Source organism: Lepisosteus platostomus, chromosome 11, assembly GCF_059453375.1.
Source record: "Lepisosteus platostomus isolate fLepPlt1 chromosome 11, fLepPlt1.hap1, whole genome shotgun sequence".
Classification (NCBI taxonomy): domain Eukaryota; kingdom Metazoa; phylum Chordata; class Actinopteri; order Semionotiformes; family Lepisosteidae; genus Lepisosteus; species Lepisosteus platostomus.
In genome coordinates, this window is record NC_142621.1 from 10,128,106 (window position 1) to 10,152,432 (window position 24,327).

The 24,327-nt window shown below is 34.4% G+C and overlaps 1 protein-coding gene across 8 annotated transcripts in view; it reads right to left on the reverse strand.

The window, feature by feature from the left end:
• Nucleotides 1-24,327, reverse strand: part of col11a1a (collagen, type XI, alpha 1a) — a 106,652-nt gene that overhangs the window by 65,069 nt on the left and 17,256 nt on the right. Inside the window, exons 5-16 of one of the 8 annotated variants that reach the window (XM_088598363.1) lie at nt 18,282-18,413; nt 14,219-14,326; nt 13,736-13,897; nt 13,417-13,518; nt 10,505-10,786; nt 8,519-8,581; nt 8,194-8,235; nt 7,895-7,957; nt 5,157-5,231; nt 4,206-4,289; nt 3,591-3,647; nt 1,372-1,425 (exon numbers count right to left, since the gene is read on the reverse strand). In XM_088598363.1, the coding sequence (XP_088454489.1) occupies nt 1,372-1,425; nt 3,591-3,647; nt 4,206-4,289; nt 5,157-5,231; nt 7,895-7,957; nt 8,194-8,235; nt 8,519-8,581; nt 10,505-10,786; nt 13,417-13,518; nt 13,736-13,897; nt 14,219-14,326; nt 18,282-18,413 (1,224 nt within the window). The remainder of the gene's footprint in view (nt 1-1,371; nt 1,426-3,590; nt 3,648-4,205; nt 4,290-5,156; nt 5,232-7,894; nt 7,958-8,193; nt 8,236-8,518; nt 8,582-10,504; nt 10,787-13,416; nt 13,519-13,735; nt 13,898-14,218; nt 14,327-18,281; nt 18,414-24,327) is intronic. The other 7 variants (XM_088598356.1, XM_088598357.1, XM_088598359.1 and 4 more) reach the window with 7 other exon arrangements.

The window sequence follows — 24,327 nt, forward strand, 5'->3', positions numbered from 1 at the left end:
GATTGACAACAGGGTTAGAGGGATTACTGGTGAAAGTAAGGTATGGTCTGTCCTCCTCTAGAAGACAGTAACAACACGTATGTGGGGAGCTCCATATCCTTTGTCTACTGGCATAGCTGTGGCACATGATGTCACTTAATGTATGTGGAGGGTCACAGGGGAGAACAAAATATTGGACAACACCCATTTACATTTAACAAGAAATATTTAATTGTATTGTAGCTAGCACCAGATACATTGTGAGGAGTTTTGAGATTTGTTTCTTGTTCAGCTCAGCAAAACAGGCATTAAATACTACAGTGTATGGTGAATATGATGTCAGACTGAAGATAAATATATTCCTCATGATTAATGTTCAAACATAGGCAAGGCCATCAGCCCTTACTATAGGTGATGAATCTCAGATGAACACTATTGGGTAAATCAGGGTTATTTCTGTTCAATTGGAATCAGGACCATACTGAGCAAGTAGCCGATACTACTCTGGAGCATATCAATAGCAGTCTACTGTACATTTCTATTGTACATTGATTTTATATTTGGATGTTGTGTAATTGCAACATTAGTCACAAGAGTCACTGTTTGCCACAAACATGAAAAAACTCTGGCCAAATAATTCCAGCCCCTATCCTGGCTGTGCTTTGCCAGTTGGGAGTTAGTGTTTAAGAAATCCCAGTGACACAACCCAGGTTTGAACAGAAATGTTGCTTTAAAGTGAGATATCCCCTGCCTGAATAAAATACCTTAATAAACAATTTATAGTATGTGGCTATGGTTGTCATTATTTTATATACACCATAGTTTTCAAGAATGGTACCAAAAGAATTAAGAAGACTACAAATAAAAATCTTTAATGAGGAGATATTGAGCTTTTCACTCCCATGATGTTACAGATGGTAAAACATAGTTACAATAATGGAACTCTTAAGACTTTACAAGAATATAAGCACTAAAGCTCTCCTTCATGTATAAAAGAGTATAAGCATGTATTAACTAGGAAAGTATTATAGTATATAATATTGTTTGATGATGAGTCATGAAGTCATCAAGCAAAAGAGAACAAGAATACTGAATGAAGAAGTACATTTGTACTGTGTTGCTGAAGCTACCACTTATGAATGTGACTTTGAGCAAGTAAATCCCCTGACATATAGTCCAGACAAATCAGGACCAGTTTTAAAACCTCAAAATTTACTTTTATGGTAAGAGGTTTATATACGATGAACGCATGAAGGCATCCACCAAGATTTGGCTATATTGACAACATGAAAAACTGAAAAGTGTTTTTGATGAGGTTCCAAGACTGATCCACCTTTGACATGGAGTTTGTTTCAACCTGGGAGCATCTTGTGCTGTTTTTTTCCAGCTTACCTGAGGGCCAGGATCACCACCGTCACCTTTGAGACCAGGAGACCCAGGAAGACCCTAGATAAGAGAAAAGTCAAGAAATTAAAATGGAAATGTGAAATAAAGCTGGCATGTAAAGATATTAATGCCATTAACATGATAAATGAATAGCTTTTAACATCTGCTAAAAGAACTGTAAAGAACTATAAATGGACTTGTACCTACTAATTGTGTAGTAAATATAGATGTGTACAACAAACATACAGAATGTGGCAATGCAAGTTACAGCATGTGCCAGCTGTACGAAGCAACCATTTTCTTATTAAGGTTTGATTTTTATCATTCTAACAAATAAGCCTAATTACACATTTCACTTCTGTAAAACAAAAATACTACCCCAAAAAATATAAGTTCTAAATAAACATTTCATAGGGTATAGAGCTAAATGTATCATTGAAGTCATGTTTCGTTCTTTAGCACCACTTTGTTTTAAATTGATCAAGTTATTTCAGAAATTAAGAAAAGACTAATGACTTTGTGAGGTTGTAAAGGGGCTCATTTACACATTTTATTCAATGCCATTCGCATCACATTATAAGATAAATAAAGCCAATTCATACTCTGATATAATCAGAAGTTCCCGAAGAGCATACGATTTCAGATTTATAGATTTTTAAACTTGTTGCCAGCCATCTTACTTTAAATATGCCGAATGCTGCTTTTTAAATGGAAACTCTGATGATCTTTTTGATATATCACTTCTTTCTTCATATAATGTAGTCTGGCATTCTTAATTAGCAGGTTACACACAAAGCAATGAAAAAATAACATGCTCTGTGTTTTTAGCACAACCAGATATAACTTATAGCTCAGGGCACTATGGTTGCCCTCTTAATTGTTCCTCTGCCAGCTGACACCTACTTATTTAAGATATGAAAGCATAAATGTATCCTACATATGAATTATATAATGACTTAAGGGCAGTGTGGTGGTTATCGTTGCTGCCTCAGAGCTCTTGGATCCTTGATCCTCTGTGTGGAATTTTCATATTCTTGCCATGTCTGTGTGGGTTTTCTGAAGGTAATTTGGTTTCCTCCCATAGCACAAAAACATGCTTCCCGTTAAGTTTAATTGGTGTTTCTGAATTACCTCCAGTATGCAAATGTGAGTGAATGTGCAAATGACCCATCAGGATTGTGCCCTGTGTCTGCTAAGTTATTTTACTGTTAAAGGCATTTAGGCCATAAAGCCTGTTTGGTTGCTGGTTGCTGGTGATTCAAGGTTCTCATCCTTTCTATTTGCATACATGTCTGGATAGCTTTACCAAGCTGCCAAAAAACCTTTGTGTACAAAAGTGTAATCGAATCAGGGTTTTGAATAGACATCCCCTTAGTTTCCACTTCTACCCTTTGGTTTCTGTTCCACCGCTGGTTGTTTCTTTTTCTGTGAGAATGCATTCCTACTGTACCTTATGAATTATGTAAGAAATTATGTTCACAATAGTATTAAGAGTAAAGTATTGATATGTCTACTACTCCTTTTCTTAGAAACAGGACTTTTTTATATTCCTGCAACTGATGTGTCTGCTGTGTAAAAGTGTTTTGTATTAAATATAAAAGAGAGAAGTGACAATATGGTAAATCCAGAATAACTTCATAAACACTGACATTTAATTTTCATTGAAATCCCTGTCCAACACGATAAAAGTCCAGGATTGCCTTCAGCAAATTGTGCTGAGGCAAAGATGTGCCTTCCTTTCCTGTTCAATGGAAAGACAAGTGTTTACTTGTCTTGAAACCACCAGAGAGTTAATGACTGTAAATTGGTCTGCTGGCAATGGAAACCATGAAAAGAGATAAATGGGAAGATAGCAAAGTTATAGAGGCAGCCAGCTTTTTATGGTGAGAGTTACTCTGTAGAAGCAAATACTAGGGTCTCACACGAACCAGAAAAACAATGTGCATTATTACAAGGACTGCATTATTTTACCTGATAACCTGATATTCTTTCTTCAAATTTGGTGTTACAGTATTAACTGTGAAATTTGAAAGCAATATAATATTTTGTAATCATAGTGTAAACAAACACATATTCATCCATTTTACATTGTTTAGCAGAAATGTTTTAGAGGACATTTAACCCATTCTCTGTGCAAGATATTATGTTTGAGGCAGTATTTTAGGGTAGGAAAAGTGTTGAGTTTTATTCCATTTTGTGGTAAAAATAAAGCAGTGGAAACTTACCACAGGACCAGACCTTCCTGTGAGACCCATTGGACCTGGAGGACCTCTCATGGCAAGCTAGAGGGTTATATTTAAACAAATGTGAAATTATGCATCTCTTCAGAGCGATACTACTTCAGATATTTTTAGACTGGCATTAATAAGAATGTCTGACCACACAGTGGTTACTTTCAAGCTAACCAAAGCTCTTGACATTGTAGGTCATTAGGTCATCATGCACGCAAAAGGTCAGTGAAACACATACAGTATGTTTAACAAGAACAGTGTTGTTCCTTCAATTTTCATTTAAAATTCAAAACAAGCATCTTGATGAAAAAGCAAATCCACTGTCTGAAATATTTTTTTCTGCATGTGTCAGGATTTCCTGAGAGAAGAATCGGAAATAAAGTGAGTCATATTTCAGCGCAGAAGTTCTTGACTGTCTTTATGCTACTAAACGTCACACACCTGTCCCATTGAAAAAGTATGGGGGCTGAACCCCTGCAGTATTTTTAACTATCTTCAGCATCTGTCCAAACAGATAGGCATGCTGAGTCACAATATAGGACTTCAAAGACAGCTGTCTAAAGTGGAAGGCCATTTGGCAGTCATTTCCTACTGTTCCGCAGCACTTACCCTGGCCTGGGAAAGAATAGCCTGAGCCTGAGCTTCCTGAGCCGACACAACTGGTCCTTTCTCACCATCCCCACCAAACCGGAACTGTTAACAAAATAAACCAAATAAATCTAGAAGAACAAATCCTTTGATTTCCATAGTGTACTATTCAAGTATTTCACATCCCTTCGAAAAAGATCCATCAACACATATGTTTGAGTCTTCATATGACGATTTGTTTTGACAAAGGCTAAATCAATCTTGATTCTAATTTTCACATTTAACTGGACTTTTAAGGCTTCGGTTTTAAGACATTTGTTGAGCCTGAGGAGATAGTTCATGGAAAACTACAAAAAATAACAGTTAAGGTTATACTAAGCAGACCATTACAGTTCTTTGAAAGAGGATGAGTCACAAATCGGGTCAGCATGGTAGCACAGCAGTTACACTGCTTCCTCACAGGGTCCTGTGATATTCTGGACTGGGGCACCACGTGTGTCATTTGTACATTTGCAGGGGCTTTCTAGAGGTCTTCCCATTTTCTCACACCTCTTAAAGATATACCGGCTAGGTTTTCATTGGTTATCGGCTATAAATTGTCCTTTTCTCCACAGTCCTTTACTGGACTGGTGTCCCATCCAGAGAGAAGGCAGACTTGGGCTCTCAGTCCCACCTAGTGCCCTATGCTTCTGGGCCATGTTCTGGGTTATCTCAACCCTTCCCAGGCTTTCTGATAATGGATCCATTGAAAATGTCGTTTTTCAACATAAATTCTGTTCCCATGCATTTCAAAATGAAACACACTGTCACGATTTCCAAAAAGCATATTTTGTGCACTCCTCTGTTAAAACAAAAATTAGGTCTTCCTTTTCTCTGTGCTTTATTTGAACTAGTTTTTATTACGAGAAACTGATTGTTTTTTTCAAATGTCACATGAGACGGTTCAGTGAAGAAAAATTATGAACAACTTACTGGCAACATCAGCATGGTACCTGGAGGCCCAGGTAATCCATCAGCACCTGGGAGACCGGCTCGGCCTGGAGGACCCTATCAAAGAAAACAATAAATCATGTTGAAAGGCTGACACGATTGACAGAAGCCAGGCAATGGCATGCATCAGGAGAGAGAGCAAGAACACATGGTAACTCAAAGAACGTGCAAATATTCTTAGAGTTAGGAATGCTTTCATTAAAGTATCAGAAGAATGCTGAAGAAAGCATCCTCCACAGCCTGGGGATATTACTGTACCTTTTGGCTAAAGCTCACTACCCATTTTAAAAATCAATATATAATTATAAAATCATGATATCCTTAAAAAAGGGCAAAGAGGAAATGAATGACTTCATCAGTAGAAACATTCGAGTTCAGTATTTAGGTCCTTAAACAGTCTGGTTTCTTTAGAAGGATGTTGACTGTTACAATTATGCGTTCCGAAATGTTTAAACTGTCAAGGCATGTAATCATCCACATTATTAAGCAGAACATTTTAAAGCAGAAATGATCTAATTTAGACGTTTCCTAATCCTTCATACAAGGTGTTGTTCATAACCATAAAGGCTTTTGGAGAATGGAAGAGTAAGTTTGATCCAAAACATACTGTTCAAAGCCTTGGAGAAGTGAGAAAGCCAAAGAAATTAGGGCACGTTTGTTTTGGAGGGCTTTGGAGGAACTTTGTTTCTTTTGTGGTGGATAATTAATTTACATGACTACTACTGTACAGTAAGTACTATTTAATTGAAACCATGTAAATTCTTTATAGAGGATTTTAAAAGGATTTGCTTTAATTGTACGAGATCTAATATAACAGCTTGAATAATTATTTAAAAACTATTCCTATATAAAATTATTTTAGAATTAAAATTATTCCACAGCCCTGTACTGTATATCCTATTGGATGGGTATTTAAGGAGGAAAATATAACAGTGTAACGGTAAAACTATGCTGTTCATGGTAATTATGCATGTTAATTTGTTAATATAAATCATCCCAAATACAAGACAAACATTAGGGACCCTATATACAAAGCACAGGTGTGCTTAAATCCCCATTGCTTTCTAAGTAACTGAATAAAAGGTGTTATACTTTTCAGAAAAACCTAGCGATATCTAATGCAAAGTAGTAATGCTGTTCAAACCATAACTACTTGATAAAATCTTTTTGAACTTTTTTTTAAATCTTCAACGAAGGTTTGTATAAAGAATTTCCTAATTAAATCGCAAATGTATTATACTGCAGGGTTTCTGACTTTATTCCATGGAGAATATTCTCCAAAATGGATTTAATCAGAGTTCCAGGAATTTCTTTTAATTTATGATACTGAGCTGATTTATAATATAATCCTTTCAAAAACTGGTTAGTCATATTTCATTAGTTCAAGCTGATATCATGCATATTTTAGCAAAAACAATAATATAGTGTTTTGGGTAAATAGAAGTAGTAGAATTACCATATATGTTCAAAGCACTGCTTTTCATCTGTTCCTCATTTACGGTCAGATAATACTAGTATTAGTGTTCATTTCATTGGTCATTGTTCTGCAGGAATTTATTGCAGACAGCGCCATCTAGTGCACATGACTTTTTTCCTGCCTGACCCCGAAAAAGAGTGAAATTGTTGTATTTTAAAATATGATGTTACTTCCTTGCGATTGCTGTAAGCATAAAATGCTCACTTTAAACAATGTAATTGCATTTTGTGTTCATATGACCGAGAACGAAAATGTATGTTTGTGTGCACAAAAAAGCTGGTGTACAAGAAGATCTGATTTCTTGTTGGTCCCGAGTGTACTCTTTTTAAATGGGTAAGCCACCAGAGATGAATGAATAACTGAAGTTTTGAAAACAAACAGTAATCCAGCTTTTAGTAACACTTATGCTCACAAACAATCAACTATAAACATTTCAAGGCCCTTCAACATTCATAGAATAAATGTTTCCAGGAATTTAACATTTTTAATGAGCATATCTGGCCATTGAGACTGTCATGTGAGTGAATGAGCTCAATAATAAGCAGAGAAAACCAGTAACTTCCAAGAAATCAGTACAAGGAAAATCAAAACAATATTTACAATATCCTATTTCTCACTGCCCTTAAGTGTATTTCATTTTTTCAATTATTCCTTGAATTATAAGAACATTTTCCATGTCACACTGTACTTAGCTGTCTGAAGATGTCTGTTAAGCTTACTTGTGGAATGATTTGCCATATAGTGGTTTTTAACTATTGCTTTTTGAGCTGCATGGCTTTTATATATTAATGAAAGAGAATAGAAATAATGTAAAATGACCGATGCACAAGTCTACCATAAAGTAGTTCACAGTTTCGAACGGTATGACACAAAATGTAAAATAACTAGGCAAGATCATTACAGTGGGTCAGCTGATCAATACACAAAATATTACATGTATCAGTATACTCACTGATTTTTCATTAGAAACATTTATGTTTTTTATAACGTATTTCAACTGACATAAGGTATATCACGTAGTAAGCTTTAATGGGCATTAATAAACTGCTATATTGTTATTATTCTATTTATTAATAATGAGCCAGCATAATTAATGCATTACTTTCCTGCAGACACAATTCAGCAACATTAAAACAATATTCACAGTACTATCAAATGAGAGGAAGTGATGCATTAGATAAGGACCTCCATTAGGTCTTACTGAGGACTTGTCAGAGTTTGTGATTCTCATTGGAATTCTTACCCTCTCACCAGGATCTCCGGAAGGGCCAGGAGGACCTTGTAGACCTGGGGGGCCTGGAAGACCCTGAGAAAACAGAACAAAAATCAAATCCCTGCATGAACAAATAAAAAACACGCTCTACGCAAAACACGATGGCACAAACAAGCATGGCAAAGCATTGTCTTACTGTCTCCGCTCTGCTTGAAATGCAGACCAAGGAGAAAGCTCTCCTCCAAATATTTTTTTTTAATCATTTTAAAATATACAAAATGGTAGATGCATTTTTTGGTAATAAATGTTTAAACAAATTTGATACTCACAGCAGGGCCTTCTAATCCTGGGGGTCCTTCTATAAGCATTCCCTTTAAGACATAATAGTATTTACAGTAAGTTATAAATCACTGGAAAGTATTACATGGAGTGTGCACATAAAAGAATCAAATACAGGGTTTAAACCAGTAACTAAACCCCCTTAAAATGTGCTTGCTCTCTCCCTCTCTGTGTGACAGAGTAATACAAAACACAAAGTACGTAAATTGAAGTAAAGGTTCACATTACTATGCCTTAAACATTTTATTGCACAGGTAATACAGATTTCTAACATTTTATATCTGAAATACAGCTTACAAAAAAGAAAAAACTTACAGGCTCAATGACTGCTGGTTCACCTTTCTCTCCTTTTTCTCCATAATACCCTCCGCCATTTACCTACAAATATGTCAATGACAGATTGTCTACATTCAGCACATCAAGGAGAAATTAATATGCTTATTAAAATATTGATTTTCTATGTGTACATATAATATGCGTATAATTACAGTGTTAGAAGATATAATAGAGAAAGAGACAGGCTGACAGAAGAAGAGACAGACAAAGGTAGCTAAGGTAGTGAGTTGCTTACCCAATTAGACTACAAGCATTTATTATTTGTCATTGTATTAAGTTACCAGAGAATGTAAAACTGAAACAGAACCTCAAGATTATAATTCTAATATTATTTTTATGCAGTCTCAGAATAAGTAGTGGTACAGTGTGTTCATAATGTCACTTTTCAATAACTGTAGTGAAAATATAAATGCATATACATTTTGTTCCATTTTATTCATAAGCGTTTTCAATGTTCAGTAGTTCAGCAGATATTTGTTATATGCATTCCTTTTATTACATTATTGCATTCTGTCAAGATATTAATAACCAGCCTGTTTAAAGTGATAATAACTTGTCTGTAACAGCTAACAATGTCAGACCATGTGAAAACCACCCTGAAAGAATGAAGTACAAGGTAACAGGAACAAAACTTGAGCGGGAGCTGTCAACTTCAGAGCTTATGTTACTGTATATCTACAATCATCTCACATGAGTGATATTTAGGAATGAAGCTACTGAGTCTTCAAGATCTTTTTTGTTGAATGTTGAAAACCCAAGACCGGCAAGATAACTCATCCCACCTTAAGTGGTATTTACATCATCCCAAAAGTCTTGCAAAGTGCAACAGAATATGGCTAGAGAGCTTTAAATCATCAAAGCCTAGTGTATAACAGATATGAATATGATATGGTCTAATCTCCCATACTGAATATTTTATAATGATCACAGTAAAATAAGACAAAATTTGCCCACTGTCAATGTTATCAACAACTTTGAGTTTTGAGTACAGATAGATGGAACATAAGCAGTTTCCACAAAAAAAGGTATGAAAACATACTAAAATATTGCAGCATTTTATAAGCCTCTGTGGGAGGGTGTGTATGTCACTGACAGCTGGATCTTTAATGTGGAATAGGTGATCTGCCCTGAAGCCATATGTGAAACAAACACTTGACAAAATGCTCTTGAAAACTTCAGGATGAAGTGTAGAGGGAGGAGTGCATTTTCAGCAAGGTTTAAATTAACAGTAATGTCTCCATGACATTTGCCAAATGTTGTGATACATTTACAATAATGGAAATGACATTGATTATATGATATTATCCAAGGTCTGAATAACATTTGGCTGTCCTTTTCTCTATTCATGCTTTGTTTTTCATAATTAATTTTGTTCGGAAGTACTTGTGCAACTTCAATAGAAAGCATCATGACTTGTCATCATAGAGGTTTGTGCATTAAAAAATTGTTACATAATAACATTGTTTTCCAACTAATGCTAAATTAGCATAATGCTACAATTTTACTGTATCTGCTTTGTGAAGACAACAAGTTTCAAGCAGTTCCAATTTATTCTACATTTTGTGCTTGTGTATCATTTTTGTCATATTGTTCAAAAATGCATTTATGAAGTTTTAATAAAATTAGAAAATGAACAGCTTCCTTCATTTCACAATATTCTATTTTAATGATATAAAAATGTGTTAAAAATATACAAATGTCTATTGTCACATTTACTGAAGTGTTCACGGATTGAAATAAAGATTTCTCAGAAACAATAAGCCAGTCTGTGGGTCTGAATTATGTGGCCCCAATATCATTCTGATATTTTATCTCCATGGAAATGCAAACATCATAAACAAAAAGGTGAAACTAAAGAAGTCATTGTGTTTTGCTAGTGTCTGAGTTCTACATTTTGAGGTTAGAATCCTTACTTTATAATGCAAACAGTTACACCCAGTAGTGCAGGATTGGAAAAAAACTTACGTTGCTTTCTGTGACGCCAGTCTCTGCAGGAACACCTGGCCCAAAGGTATCCTTCTCATCAACAGTAGGTACTGTCTCATATTCATCATAGTACCCATCATAGTTTTTTTCAGTTTCTTTAAGATCATATTCTTTAAGGTCATACTCCTTAAACTCATATTCACTGGCACCTGGATCCACTGTCCCCTTGATTTCCACCGTTTCCTCCGTGATATTTGGCTCCAGACCATTCTCCACTCCAGTTACATATGCGTCAAAATATTCCTCTTCAACAGCCTTATTCTATTCCAAGCAATGTAGCAGATGGTATCACAATGGAAGGAATATGTTTGTTAGTTAAGCAGTTAGAGCATTCACTATTCAAACAAAGCTTTGCAAATTAAGAAAGTCTGCATAAACAAATTCATGACTGCAGAACAGTAACACCTTAATTTTGATGTAGAGCAGTTACTTCTTAATCGAATGTGCAATAGTTTTGCTATAATCACAATGGCATGTTGCTGTTTAGTAGCAACATGTGTTACTCCTGTGCAATTTAATTCATTGCACATGGTAACTTCATAAGGCACCATTTTTTCAAAGAGGAATCACCAATTGCTGCAAAACTGAAGGAATATTACCCCTTTAATTTGGCATCCCTAATGATCAAGGGTATGGAATAAATTATTTTGGGTTTTGCTTTTATCTTGCATTTATCTTGGTATTAATTAAACAACTGAACCTGTTTTCCTCATAGTTCACACAGTGATAGGAATAAGGTAAGATATTAGCAAATGATGTGCATAAAATATTTCACGCTTATTTAAAATAGCATGCATAACCTTTCACAGTGCAGAAACTATTGTAACTATTTACTACTTATTACTACTCCTTTACTTGATTGCAATATTTTTGAAACCGTGTTAAAAAAAATCATTCTGTTCATCTAAATATTACATTTTGCTTCGATTGAATTCAAAACAAAAAGTGAAATATCAGGCTATTGCCAATGCGGTACAAATTATTCATTAAATTCCATCAGGTAAGAATTTCTTTACAAAATACAAAACTGGCATATTTCAAAATGCTCAGCATATAAATTGCACTGAATTTAACTAGTAATTTCTAAGTGGACTATGTGTCATACTTTTTTCAACTCAATATGTATATATTCTGATAAAATGTTTAATAAATTTACTAAATTATAGCGGGACAACAAAGCATATTTAACTCTAAAGCATGATAACCTTATAAGGTTTCAAGTAGGTTTGGTGCAGTATTCTACTTCTGCCACATTCCCACACTAATAAATCAACAGATTACTGAAGTTTAGTGCATCTCAAGGGTCAGAGGTAATGTTATTTTTGACCTCTCTATTGACTTGCCTACACCAGATGCAATACACAAAGCTAGTCTGAACAATCACAGAGAAAGAGAAAAAATGGTGCATTTTTTTAAAAAAGCTCTTCAAAGGAACATACTCTTGTCCAGAACCTGAAAGAGAATGTTCACAGTTCTGTATTGTACCATTGCCTAAAAACAACAGTCACATTACATCCTTGCAGCTTGAGTTAGAAAAAATGCATGTTGATTGACCTCTAGTTTCAGAAAGGGTGCCTGAAATGCACTGATCAAAGTTTAGTTAAAAACTAATAGTAACTAATATTTGATCAACTCATTTCAGTATACTTACAAGATATAAATAAGCATTAAAATGCATCTAAAGCATTATTTAAATTGAAGGCAGACTTCAGCTCTAGGTAGTCTTGATCATACTTACAAATTCTAATTACTTCTAAAGAGCTTTGTCTGTTATTGATATTGTGAATCATAGGTAAGGCTGTAACTTAACTAGAAAGTCAAAAAGAGAAAAACAGAACAAAAAATGGAACTGTAACTTTTGGAAGTTACAGATACAGTGCTATATCCGTTTTAATGTTGGGAGAGAATGTTGTAAAGTTGTATCTTGTTTGGCAGTTCATGAACAGGATATGTGTACAGAACTCTTTTTCCTTTTATTATTCAGGACAATTCCAAATGTACTTAATCACTGTTTAAAAGAGCAGAGCAATGAATTCCCAAACCCTGATGCTTTTTGCCACCAGAGGTCTCCATCTGTGCTATGAAATATTGTTTTTTGACATGTTTTCTCTGTATATAAGCTTACAGGGTGGTCAGATACATCAGTTTGCCTGCTGAGGTGATCTTCTAACATTTGTCTCCAAGACTGTTTTCTTTAGAACATCTACCCAAGCTGTTCATTACAGACTTTACAAGGACAATAATAATTATTAAGCTGTATTTAAGACGTCCTATTAATATGGTTTCTGTAATTAAAACATACATTTCAGATCAAAAACTTACTGTATAAAATACTAAATACCTAATACAGCCTTACCCATCATTAACATAAAAAACATAAAGCTAGAAAATGTATTTAGGAAGCTCTTTTACACCATTCTGTACAATTCATAATATCTTTTTATAAAGAATATCTTTAATGAATAGTGTCTCCTGAATTTTAATGTATGTGTTTTTATAGCCAGTTTCTTGAAAATATTACATTCCTGTATTTGTCATATTACAGTGCTCTTAGCCAAAATATGAATTTAGTTGTGAGGATTACCCATTACACAGGTAAAGTCGAATTTGAATTAATTCCTGGATTGTCTCAAAACAAGATGTCCTGTCTAACCATTCAGCAATGCATTTCTTAGCTTTATGTCTTGTAGCACTCACTGTAAAAAAGCTCCACTGCTGGAGTCATCTTCTTACTCAGCACAGAACAATTACATTGAATTGTTTTGTTTTTGTCTTTTCATACCGTCAACTTCCTCGGTCTTACGTCTTCTTAGAGGGGATTCTTACAGCCTGGGTCGGGTTAACTTTTCAAGCACTGCCCAGTTTAATAAAAAAAAAAGTTGAATATTTACCTCGTTTGGTCCAGTTGATTCAGTGGGAGATTGAGTTTGAAAACCTTCTACAGTTCCGAAGTCATTGTCAGGTGTATAGTAATCTTCATCTACATTGTTTAGCTGAATTCATGTCACATTGAAAGAAAAAGAAAACAAAATAACAAAAGGAAGAATTAAAATAGAAAAAGCATATGTAAGAGGAACTCCGGTTATTTGCCAGGCTCTAGTGTCATCTAGGGTTGTGTGTATCTAAGGGGGTTAGGCAGAGTTTAGTCTATTATCAGAGATCTTCCCATCTTGGCCATAAGAAGATCTTGATTGTCTGATCTATCATTACCCCTAGTATGACTGATGATCTTGCTGGGGTTGCAGGCATCACTTTCTTCTTCTTAGCGGCTAATTTTTCAGATTTTTTGGTTGTGACCTTTAGGGGTTTGTCCTTAGTTTTATTGGGCTTTGCCGTTCTCTTCTTTTTGCTGAAGGAATTTGGTTTCTTTTTCTGAAAAAACGTGGGCGAAAGATGGAATGGAAATAAACATAAATGAGGAAGAAAGAAAAATGGGAGAAGCAGCACGTATCGAGGGAAATGTTAGAGCACATGAATAAACAGCACCTCTACCTTCCAGGTATTTCTGACCTGAAAGAGAAATTCGAACTGTTTTCAGTCAGAAAATGAGAGAGGCTCAGCATGACGTAAAGCAAGGGCGATGGACAGAAGACACGAAAAGACCACACACAGTGGCGGTGTTCTTGGAGGGGGGTTCACACAATGAGTGACAGCGAGACACCACAGGACAAACAGGCCAGTGTTTATTTTTACCTTTGGTTGCGTATAAGTCTCTTCAGTTGGGGGGGTCTCAGTTTCATATAACTCTCCACCATAGTCATAGAATTCACTGTAATCTACTAAGTCATCAGTAGTAGTGTACTAGATCGCAAAAGGAAAAATCCAAGCACAGAAATGTTAGGAAAAGCAAATTTTAAAAAACCTTTTTTGAGGAAAAGGTGGTCAAACATGTCATATTCACAACAGTTGTGACATACTGTATTGTCGTCAGTACCCGTTGTCAGACATTTTGACGTGCTGTTAGTTGTTAAACACTTTGCTTGTTTTTGAGGACAGTTTTTAGTCATCAATAATACAGCAAGTTCATACGGTTCAAATCTCCTTGCTTTAATTCAAATCTCCTTGTTTAAGAAAGCACTATGCACCTTGTTCTGTGCATGTTTCCATTTTGCCTTGCTTTACTCTATCAATCAGATCTATGGCATGTTTATAGCTTTTCTTGTTCCAAATGCTTATTTTCGTTTTTCACTGAAAACTGCAGGTTTTTATCTGCCTTTGTATCACTTTATCATATTAAATACAGTGGCTTGAAAGTATAACTAGAAAATCCACTGAAAGAGGAAAATATAAAAAAATGACATTGATCCTTGTGATCAGAACATTAGGTAGCTAAATCTCCATTGCTTCCTATGGGGATTTAAGAACCAATTTTAAATATATTTGAATATATATATATTTACAGTATATGCAGTATACTGTACAGACAGGTTTCATTAACATATTATTTTTGATGAAAGCCACATAATGAAAATGGAAAATTGTCTTATAGTAATGATACAATTGACAGATCAGAGAAATGGGATAGACCCTGCTTTCTTAAACTCAGATTACTGCCAGCAATGCCAGCTTTGCCTTTAATGAACTGCATATTAATGTATATTATATATTTACATTTAAGTAAGATAAAATAAATCAGTACTAGTAGTCTTTGAGACAATTAAATAACACTTTTGTGTACCACTATATACAGAGAGGTTTTTAAAATACCACAACTAAGTGCTGGAATCAATTCCATCTGTTGAGTTTTTAAAGGCTCTAAAATAGAAATGTTGGATTTCATCACAATAATCCCATAGTACTTTTATTTTATTTGTCTTGTGGCATAGCTTTATGGCTAAACTAAGCATAAAAAGGTTTATTAGACTTGTCTTAAGATTGAACTAATGTTCCAAACAAAAACAAAACTACAACAATGAATGTGTCCTTAAGCATTAGTTTTATTTAGAGAGGGGCTGTCCCTTGCACAAATCAAGCTGTTGTTGTCATGGCAATAAGGGTTAAACACAGTAGTAAAGCATTTAAACCTTCTTGTCTATTTTGTTATTTCTGTTTCTTCTACTTCAAACAGAAATAATACCAGACAATCTTGGAACACAGAAGATAAGCAGTTTTGCCAATGTGGCAATGAGTTTTGTTATTTGCATTTTCTACAGCATACTGTATACCGAAACTAATAATCTGAGCCAACTAAGGACTTTTATAACACTTTGGTGGCCATATTATGGTCAAAGAGTAATTGTACTTTCTAAGGCTAAAATGCAATGCAAACTGTACATATTAACTAATGGAGCACATTTTATGATCTCACAACAATGGTCAATTGGATTATGATTTTTTGTCTTTCACTTCAAATTGCTGAATTTGCTTTTAAGTGACATATTAAACCAGTTGTTTTTTTATGACAAATTGATTTTCCTATCCAGTGAATAGCTTTAATATAAAAATGGATTCTTAAATTCTTAGGTGATTAAATTCTACAGCTAGACCTGTTAATGTAGTTAATAACAAATGTTCGGAGGAAAGAGCAGCCTCCTTTTCCTGCCAATCACCTGTGACCACATCACTATAAATGTGAGTCAGACTTTCCTCCCCGGTGATCAATGCTCAGCAAACCTCCACGATCCCCATTCTATGCCTATGCAGCAGCTCTTGGGTCACTTTACTTGTGGGGGATGGACACCTTAGTTGTCTAAGAAGGGGTTACCCCTGTGGCCAAGTGGGGTGAAACCAAGGATACTGCAATCCCATTTACTGATGCAGGGCTTGTCTGAACTACAGAATTGAATAGTTTTGGATAATCAGCAGTTAAAATAATTGAGAATGATGTTTACAGGCAATAAAACCCTGATATCTCTACATCCATCAAAAGGGATAAATGTTAGTCCCAATACAGCTGCTCAGCTAATAAAACAACTTAAAAGCTGATGAGTTGGCTGCTTTCCTCAAGCCACAAAAGGCTGTATTGGAGAAAAAAAACAAAACAAACAGAAGGCAGCGAGTAAATTTATGTTACAGTGTGAGTGAAGCCAAAAGCGTTTGTGGAGAGGAGCTGAATATCTGAATGAAATATAGAAGGTCTGCTGGTGGAATAAAAAATGACAAACCAAAAATTAAATAAAAACACTTGTGCTGACACATGCTAACAAGGGTCAGTCTAGCATGTGGTGGTGTACTGTATCACATCATCAAACGCAAAACTAAAGTCAGAAAACGATAACAACTTGTAAAAATGGCTCCGTGTTTTAAAAAATACCATTATACGAATCATTGAACAACAGTGTTGTATGCAGATAAAATGTACTGAAGATTGCAATGAATTCCTTTGTTTTGGAGATCATTTTGCCAACAAATTCCAAGAAATAATAGCACGGGACAAGAAATCGATATTTATTTAACTCATTGGTTTTAAATGTTTATTTTTAAGCAGATATCTAAATAAGGCATGACAAAAATAATTTAATTATTTAATAAATTAATCATTTTAAGATATTCCTTTTTTTAAGTTAAGGAAACTATCTACTAATTGAAGCCAATTCAAGCTGGCTGTGTAGGAGCTCTAAAGATTATGCGTCTACAATTTCCTTCTGTGTAACGGACAATCTGCAAAAGTCATTAACGGAATAAATCACTAGCAAGAAGAAAATGGGCTCTGTCTTCATGGCAAGGAAATGTTTCCACTGTGATCTCATCAGTTAGTGAAATACCACTGGAAAATCGCAACAGAACACTACAATATGTTGGAAAAAAATTCACAAAAATCTAGAATCTCACAAGACAAGACAATACTTCTTATAATGGTAAAACAGGTTACTCTCTTAGATTCTCTTGATTGTATATTTTGCATTTTGTCACATTACACCCTTTAAAATGTACTCTTTAAAAAAAGCCATTCTGAATGCAATCAAGCAAATGCACAAGCACAAACTGATCTTTTGATTCATTCAGAGGTTAGTGAATTAACACTAACTTTGGCTTTGATATGAACTTTAAAACGCTCAATTTAATATAGGGAATGGCAACACATTTGTTTTGAAGAATCAAGTTCCAAGATTCCATGATGGAAAATCAAACACTATTAACATTGTTTCTATAATTGTTACTATGAACAAACAGATGTTTTTATGAAATTGTCAAGCGAAAACTTTTGCTTTTTTGCAATACATTTGCTTTAATGCAGTAGAATATTTTATTTATACAGTATGTTTCCAGAAATCAATCAAGACAAGTATTAATAACTCTGGTTTTGCTTTTTTAATGTGTTATTGTAATATGATGTGTATTTATTCTTGTCTGTTTATTGTCTGTAGATTTGCCATATAATCTGTACTGAGAAAGGAAAAAAATAATATTTTAGAGTTAAAAAATTAACTTTGTTGATGTAGAAACATCTCTGGGAAGTACATCAAAGGCACACATGACTGAGTTCATAACACTTCTTTAGTCTCCCTGTGCAATGCTATTTGTTTCATTATATGAATCTTGGCAACCTGCTTTGAGAGGTCTTTTTTCTGAAACAGTTTGATAACAAAAAAACACCAATTTAAGAAGATTATATGAGTCAGTGTCATGTGAATGAAATTATTTGTTCAACAATAAACACAGAAATCATAATAGAATGAAAAGCAGACAATTAGCTTATTTACATGTTATGACTGTTTTAATTTTATTGCTTTACTGGATGGAGTACCTTTTAAAAGACAGCAGTGGTCTTTCCTGAGACTCTTCCCTTAAGTAAACACCTTAGTTAGATACTGACCTCTTCCTCCACCTGGGGTTCCTGAGCCTGGGGAGCATTGGGATGAGGAGTTTCACAGTCTGGGCTGTAGTGTTCACAGTAGTCATAAGCTGCTCTGGGATCAGCCACAATCAGCAGCTGTTGTATGTCACCCTGAAATGATCAATGTTTAAAGTTTGTTAAGGGTTATGTGAAGAAACATATGGAAACATAATGTTTTAATTGTGTTTCTGTAAGTAGCTCCTTACTTGAAAATCACTTTGATATGCTAGGTAAAGGTGATAATACCCACTTAAAAGTCTAATATTTATTAAGTAAATGACATATAGATCGTTTTTATATTCATTGGCTATCTGTCATAAACATGGCCAACATTCAGATTATTTCTGGAGTTCATAATATTGGACTGTGTAATGCACATGGACAAGGTTCCCAAACGTAACAACATGGTGAAAATTTTGAATGGCTAGTTGTTAAAAAAAACATGAGTATTAAGTGTGTGACATCAGCTTAAATGAAAAACAGGAATTTCATTGTGTAATCATTCATTCATGTACATTTACTGTCTATAAAGTCACAAAGAAGCCAGAATCTTCTGTGAATCACACAAGCGAATCAGAATAAAAACGTAAGAGTGCATTTCATATCATAAAAATGATTTCAACCACTGAATTGACCATTAGATCGAAAATGATTCATTACACAGCAAGCTTAAATTACTCTAATAATGAACTAAATAAAGAGCTACAAATATTTTATTTCAGGTCAGAACGGTGGCCAAATAATCTTGCTCTCACTCACAATAACCAGATTTTAGTTGTTGAATAGGTGTGATTCAAATACAGTTTGTAATACTACTAGATTTGAATCTCCCCATTAATGAGAATATCTTTACATACAGTAGCACTGTAGCACTGGTCTATTTCCGTTGTAATATAGCTTAAAGATAAATTTTTAAACTGCATTTAGCTCAAAAAGTCTTAAACAGTCTTAAAAGTGTTTAAGGAGAACTACTGTCCCAATTTCTCAATATCTCTGTAACAAAATAAATGCATTGACGATATAGAGAAGAATACAATTTTTGAATTAAGCACAAAATCGCAAACTATGTGAAAGGACTGTATGATTACCACAGTCGCAAACCACCAGCTAGAGCGAGAGTTGGACAAATTGCGTCATGAAGCTGCCCTTCCTGCTCACTAGTCACTGTAATGACTAATGTAATGTAATATACGAGTGAGACAAGTAAGTTGTACTTGTCGCCAAAACCGCCTTTTTTATTTTATAGTATTACGGTTTCCATTATACAGATCTAGGAGAAAGTAGAATTGATTCTATTTTAAAAACAGAGTTTTATTCCATAATCATTCTATGCGTCACTGAATATGTATGCATTGCCAAAGAGCATACTGTATTAATTTAAAGCTTTTCATATAAAGAAAGCTAAATTACATAAAGATCACAAAGCTTAAATGGGAACATACACATAGACACCAACAGTGCAACTGAGAAAAAGAAAAGGCTTTTATAGATATACAGTATATGCCTTTAACCCACTTGGTTTGAGGGATGACTGACTAACCATAAGGTTGAACAAGTGTGAAACCAGCTACAACAAAACAAAGGGCTGCTACACTAAAGGTGGCAGTGGGGATGGTAGAATGGTGTTACTGTACCATGACAAACTGTGCCATATTTCTATCCTAAAAAACAGGTAGTAGGCAGGGATTAATGCTAGCTATGAACTCAAATCTCAACAATAATGTTGAGAATTAAATCACTCTATCATCCCTACCATAAACTATTTCATCTAGGAATTCAGAACATGTATTTAGGACTTTCACTAATAAAAGTTTACCACACATATATAAATGAAACTCAGAACTCCTACAATTTACAGACCATTACAATGCTGAACATTACTTTGAATTGAAAAAATGTCCTGTTTAACACTATTTACAATTTTAAAGCTTTTACTATTAATCATAAATCCAGATTCATTTCTAAATGCTGTATTGTTCTATTCATGCTTTAAATAAGTACATTACATCTTTACTTTACTAAAGATTATACTGTGAAAGGATATTAACATATAATTCTTTCTTTATAATGGGAAGCATTTCAGTCTTAGCTTTATTTTTCAGACCGAATAGAAATATATCTCAAACAATACTTAAATCGTTTAGTTTAGATGTTTTCTTATAACATTTTCGGAACAAATCCTCTGCTAGAATTTTTGAAATGACTATAAATATATATTTGCATGATTACTGTATATTAAAACTTTAGCTGAAATACAAGACACAAACAGATATGTCTAACTTCTATGAACTACTTTATTTTGTATATAATGTGTGTGTAGTGCAGCCAAAAGGTCATATCTGAGAACAGCTGAATAAAGAAGCTCATATAAGTAGAGGGAAACAGATAGCATGTTGTAACTTGTTGCGTAGGCCTTTCGAAGCCCAGGTGAAAACAGCACAGTTTGTTTGAAAACATCTTGACAGGAAACATAAAACAAGCAACACTTCAAACATGGATGAGATTCCTAGCCAGGAAGGACAGAAGGTCTCTTCACATTTTAAAATTTTGGAGTCATGCAAGATACATTGATCTCTCTCTTTTACACCATCTCAAAAGGTGAGATTTACGCATGCTATAAGGAATATAGACCCACCCACAAGACTTTGCAGTGGGAAAAAAAAACTATAGAAAGAAGAAAAGTAACTATCCTACATTTTTTGAGAGCCACTGACTCCTGTACAAATTGCACATAGCCTTTCATTTTAATAATACTGTTTTTTTTACAAGCATGCCTTTTTAGTTGATCATATTCAAGTTAAATATGCTTCAGATATTTACCAGACCATGAAAGCCAGCACTGGCACAACAGGAATTGCATTTTACTGTGTATGCCAAGTCTGAAACTCTTTTCGGAAATTAGTGAGATCAAGTCAAACTCTAAATAATTTTGACATCCAGTCATTTGTCATCCATACACCTGCTGTCAGATCGCAAACTTCTATAGAGCCAACAGAAATTAATCAGCTCAGGATTCCCATAATATGGAATATAAAGTAAACCATATTTTACAGTCCAAAAGGCCATAATTTCATTATTTAAAACAAAAATATGCATAATTCAAATGATTAGTGATAAAGGATTAAATAAGAAGAGTAATAAAATTAAATTCTGTGTACTATTAATTTATTAGTAATATACAGAACATTTCTAGATATTACATAATTTCCTGTAATACAGTATATTGCCAAATTAAATAAAATACCGTTTTCTCATTAAAAGGAAAAGTAGTACATTTTTTGGTAGCTTCTTAAAAATATTTTTGCTTCAAAATCTCATCTATTAACTTGCATTACCTCCAACATGGGGTTCCATGTCATAAACCCCAAATTATCAAACTAAAAATATCCAATTAATATTTATTTTTGAGAGATCTCTCTGTATATACAGTATACCCCATATGCTGTATACACCCTAAAACAGATAACGAGATGAGGAGAGAGCACAAGAGAGGACTGATTTCTACATCCAGTTTTCTATACAAATAACTCCCTAAAACATTTCTAAAAATACATGGCTACCTAATTTAATATTAGTTTCTCTCCAACAGAAAACAAGTGTCCCAACAGAAATGTGGAGCTAACAGTCTTGTTATGATGATCCAGCATATGCAAGTTCTGGAATTATTACCTGAGAGTACATGCGGGTTTCTTAAAATGGTCAAGTCTGTATGGACACCTGGCAAGCCCTAATACATGCTAAGCCTGAGGCAACACCTACCAAATTAATAAAATGCCCTACAGTCACAACAATAGCTAAGAATATCTTCCTGTAGACATGCCTTAACTATAGATATAGTAGCCTTAACGTTAGATGAAGGACAGCCTGTAATTCAGATCAACTCTGAATGCACAAAAAAAGATAAATGTATTCAATACCATCCTACACCACAAGGAACTAGGAGAAAGCTGAAAACATACAGGATGTTCGAAAACACCATTGATAACATTATATAGTACAATGAAGATGGTGCAATTTTTATTAGCTTTGCATACTTCTTCACTAATACTACACTCTGAAGTGAAGAAGAACACATTACATGTAAACATAAATATCAATTTCGTTTTGTTTATTAAAAATGTAACAAAAGAAAAGAAAGTTAATGAAGGAAGGGCAGAATTTTATTGTATGATAACAATCAATTGGGGGCATGAGCTAAAAACAAGCAGGATACTAGACAATAGTTTATACTAATTTAAGAATAGCTGAAACTCTTATACCAAGAATGTGCTCCAGGTAATGACTAAGTACTGTACAATTTTTGTCTTATAGATTACAAATTTCTGTCAGCCTTTGAGCTAAGATAACCAATAAATACTGTAGGTATGTACACATTTTCTCTACTAAAATAATGCTACCATGATTTTGGAGCAATCTTTTAGAAGGTACCCCCATTCAGAATAGGTGATGGTAGAAATATGCATGTCAAGATTTTATCACGGGTCAAAGCTGAATTTGCTATAGTTCAGTAGCATGCAGTGGAATGCACTGTGGTCACTGACAGGCTTAATCATTAGAGTAATATACTTACTGTATAGTACCTTCATTACTAAAATGTTACTTAGTAACAATAAACTATAGGTTCTGTACTATATGTAAATATGAAAAATTAATGTTACGTATTCTTTTATCTTGTTATCTTCTTCTGCACAATTCAAAGTATCAAATTCATCAGTATCAGATCCCTTAAAGTGCAATAAGGGTATATATTAGTGGAAGTCAGGAAACAGTTTTTAGTTTAGAAAAATCCAAATAATTGTTGTGCACAACATGATTGTTTTAACTCTTTTGCAAGATAGTTTGGAGAATTGGATCTTGGGGTTAATTACAAAAAGATAAGTGAAAGAAATCAAAGGTATTATGCACTACATCTGCCTCAGCTGTGAACCAGTAGCTACACAAATCACTCATATTGAAACCTCCAGTATACTGAGACTTCCTGTTTGTTTGTATGAAGCAGGGGAAGTGGAGATTTATGTTTTGAACCAGAGTAAAGACACAGACAACTAAGGAAAACAAAAAGGCTTATGCTCTCCAGACTTTTCAGCTCTCATCAAATACAGCCTTTGTGAGCAAAGGAGGGATAAAGTTTCTTTTTAAGTATTGAGGGCAGACAGATGCCATCTGCAGATTGAATATTAATGCCATTTCCAGACAGCAACTCACAATGCATACTTCAATAGCTGTTTTGACTTTAATATCTCCCCACATCCTCTTTGCCGTGGCTACTGAACTCAACCAAATCCCCAAACTGAATGCAATGAGCAGTCAACTGATATCTTATCGTTCTACTGGGACCAGTTAAGCAGTAAAGCATGTTTCACAGAGTGCAGAACAGAGGAGAAGGGGATAACATCTATAAGTCTGACGAGAAATGTCAAAACTCTGATGAATAGTTGGTCTCATGGCTTTCTCTCTACAGGGGGCTTGAGCTGGGGATCAAGAAGTGTGGAGTTGAAATGAAAGACTTTCATTCATGAAGTGTCCTTCACAGCTGAAAGTTGGTAGGGATAAAATTGAGGTACATATGTTAATAGGATATGAGGAGGTCTAGCATCAAAAACGATTTTGGTATGCATACAATCCATTTATCAGAACAATGCATGGTAAACATTTGTATTTTGAGGTATAGAAATAGTTCTATCTTTAGAAACTCTTTTCAATACTTTGATAGCTGGTTACCTTTACAAATGGCTACCTAACTTGATATTATTGTTTAAAATTAAAAACTGTCAAATATTCTGTGAAGCATAGATTTCTAGAATGAATACAGTATTTTACTAGCCGAAAGATCAAAGTTGTGCTGTTATTGGTTTTGAACTTGTGCCAAAGAGGATGAGGCCAAAATGTAACAGAGCCAAAAAAAATTAGCTCTGCTCTCACACTACTAGATCACAAGTCTTTTCCATTGTTATAGGATGAGCTTACAAAAAAAACCCACAAAAAACAATTTTCTGTCATTACACATTACCTGTAATATACATCA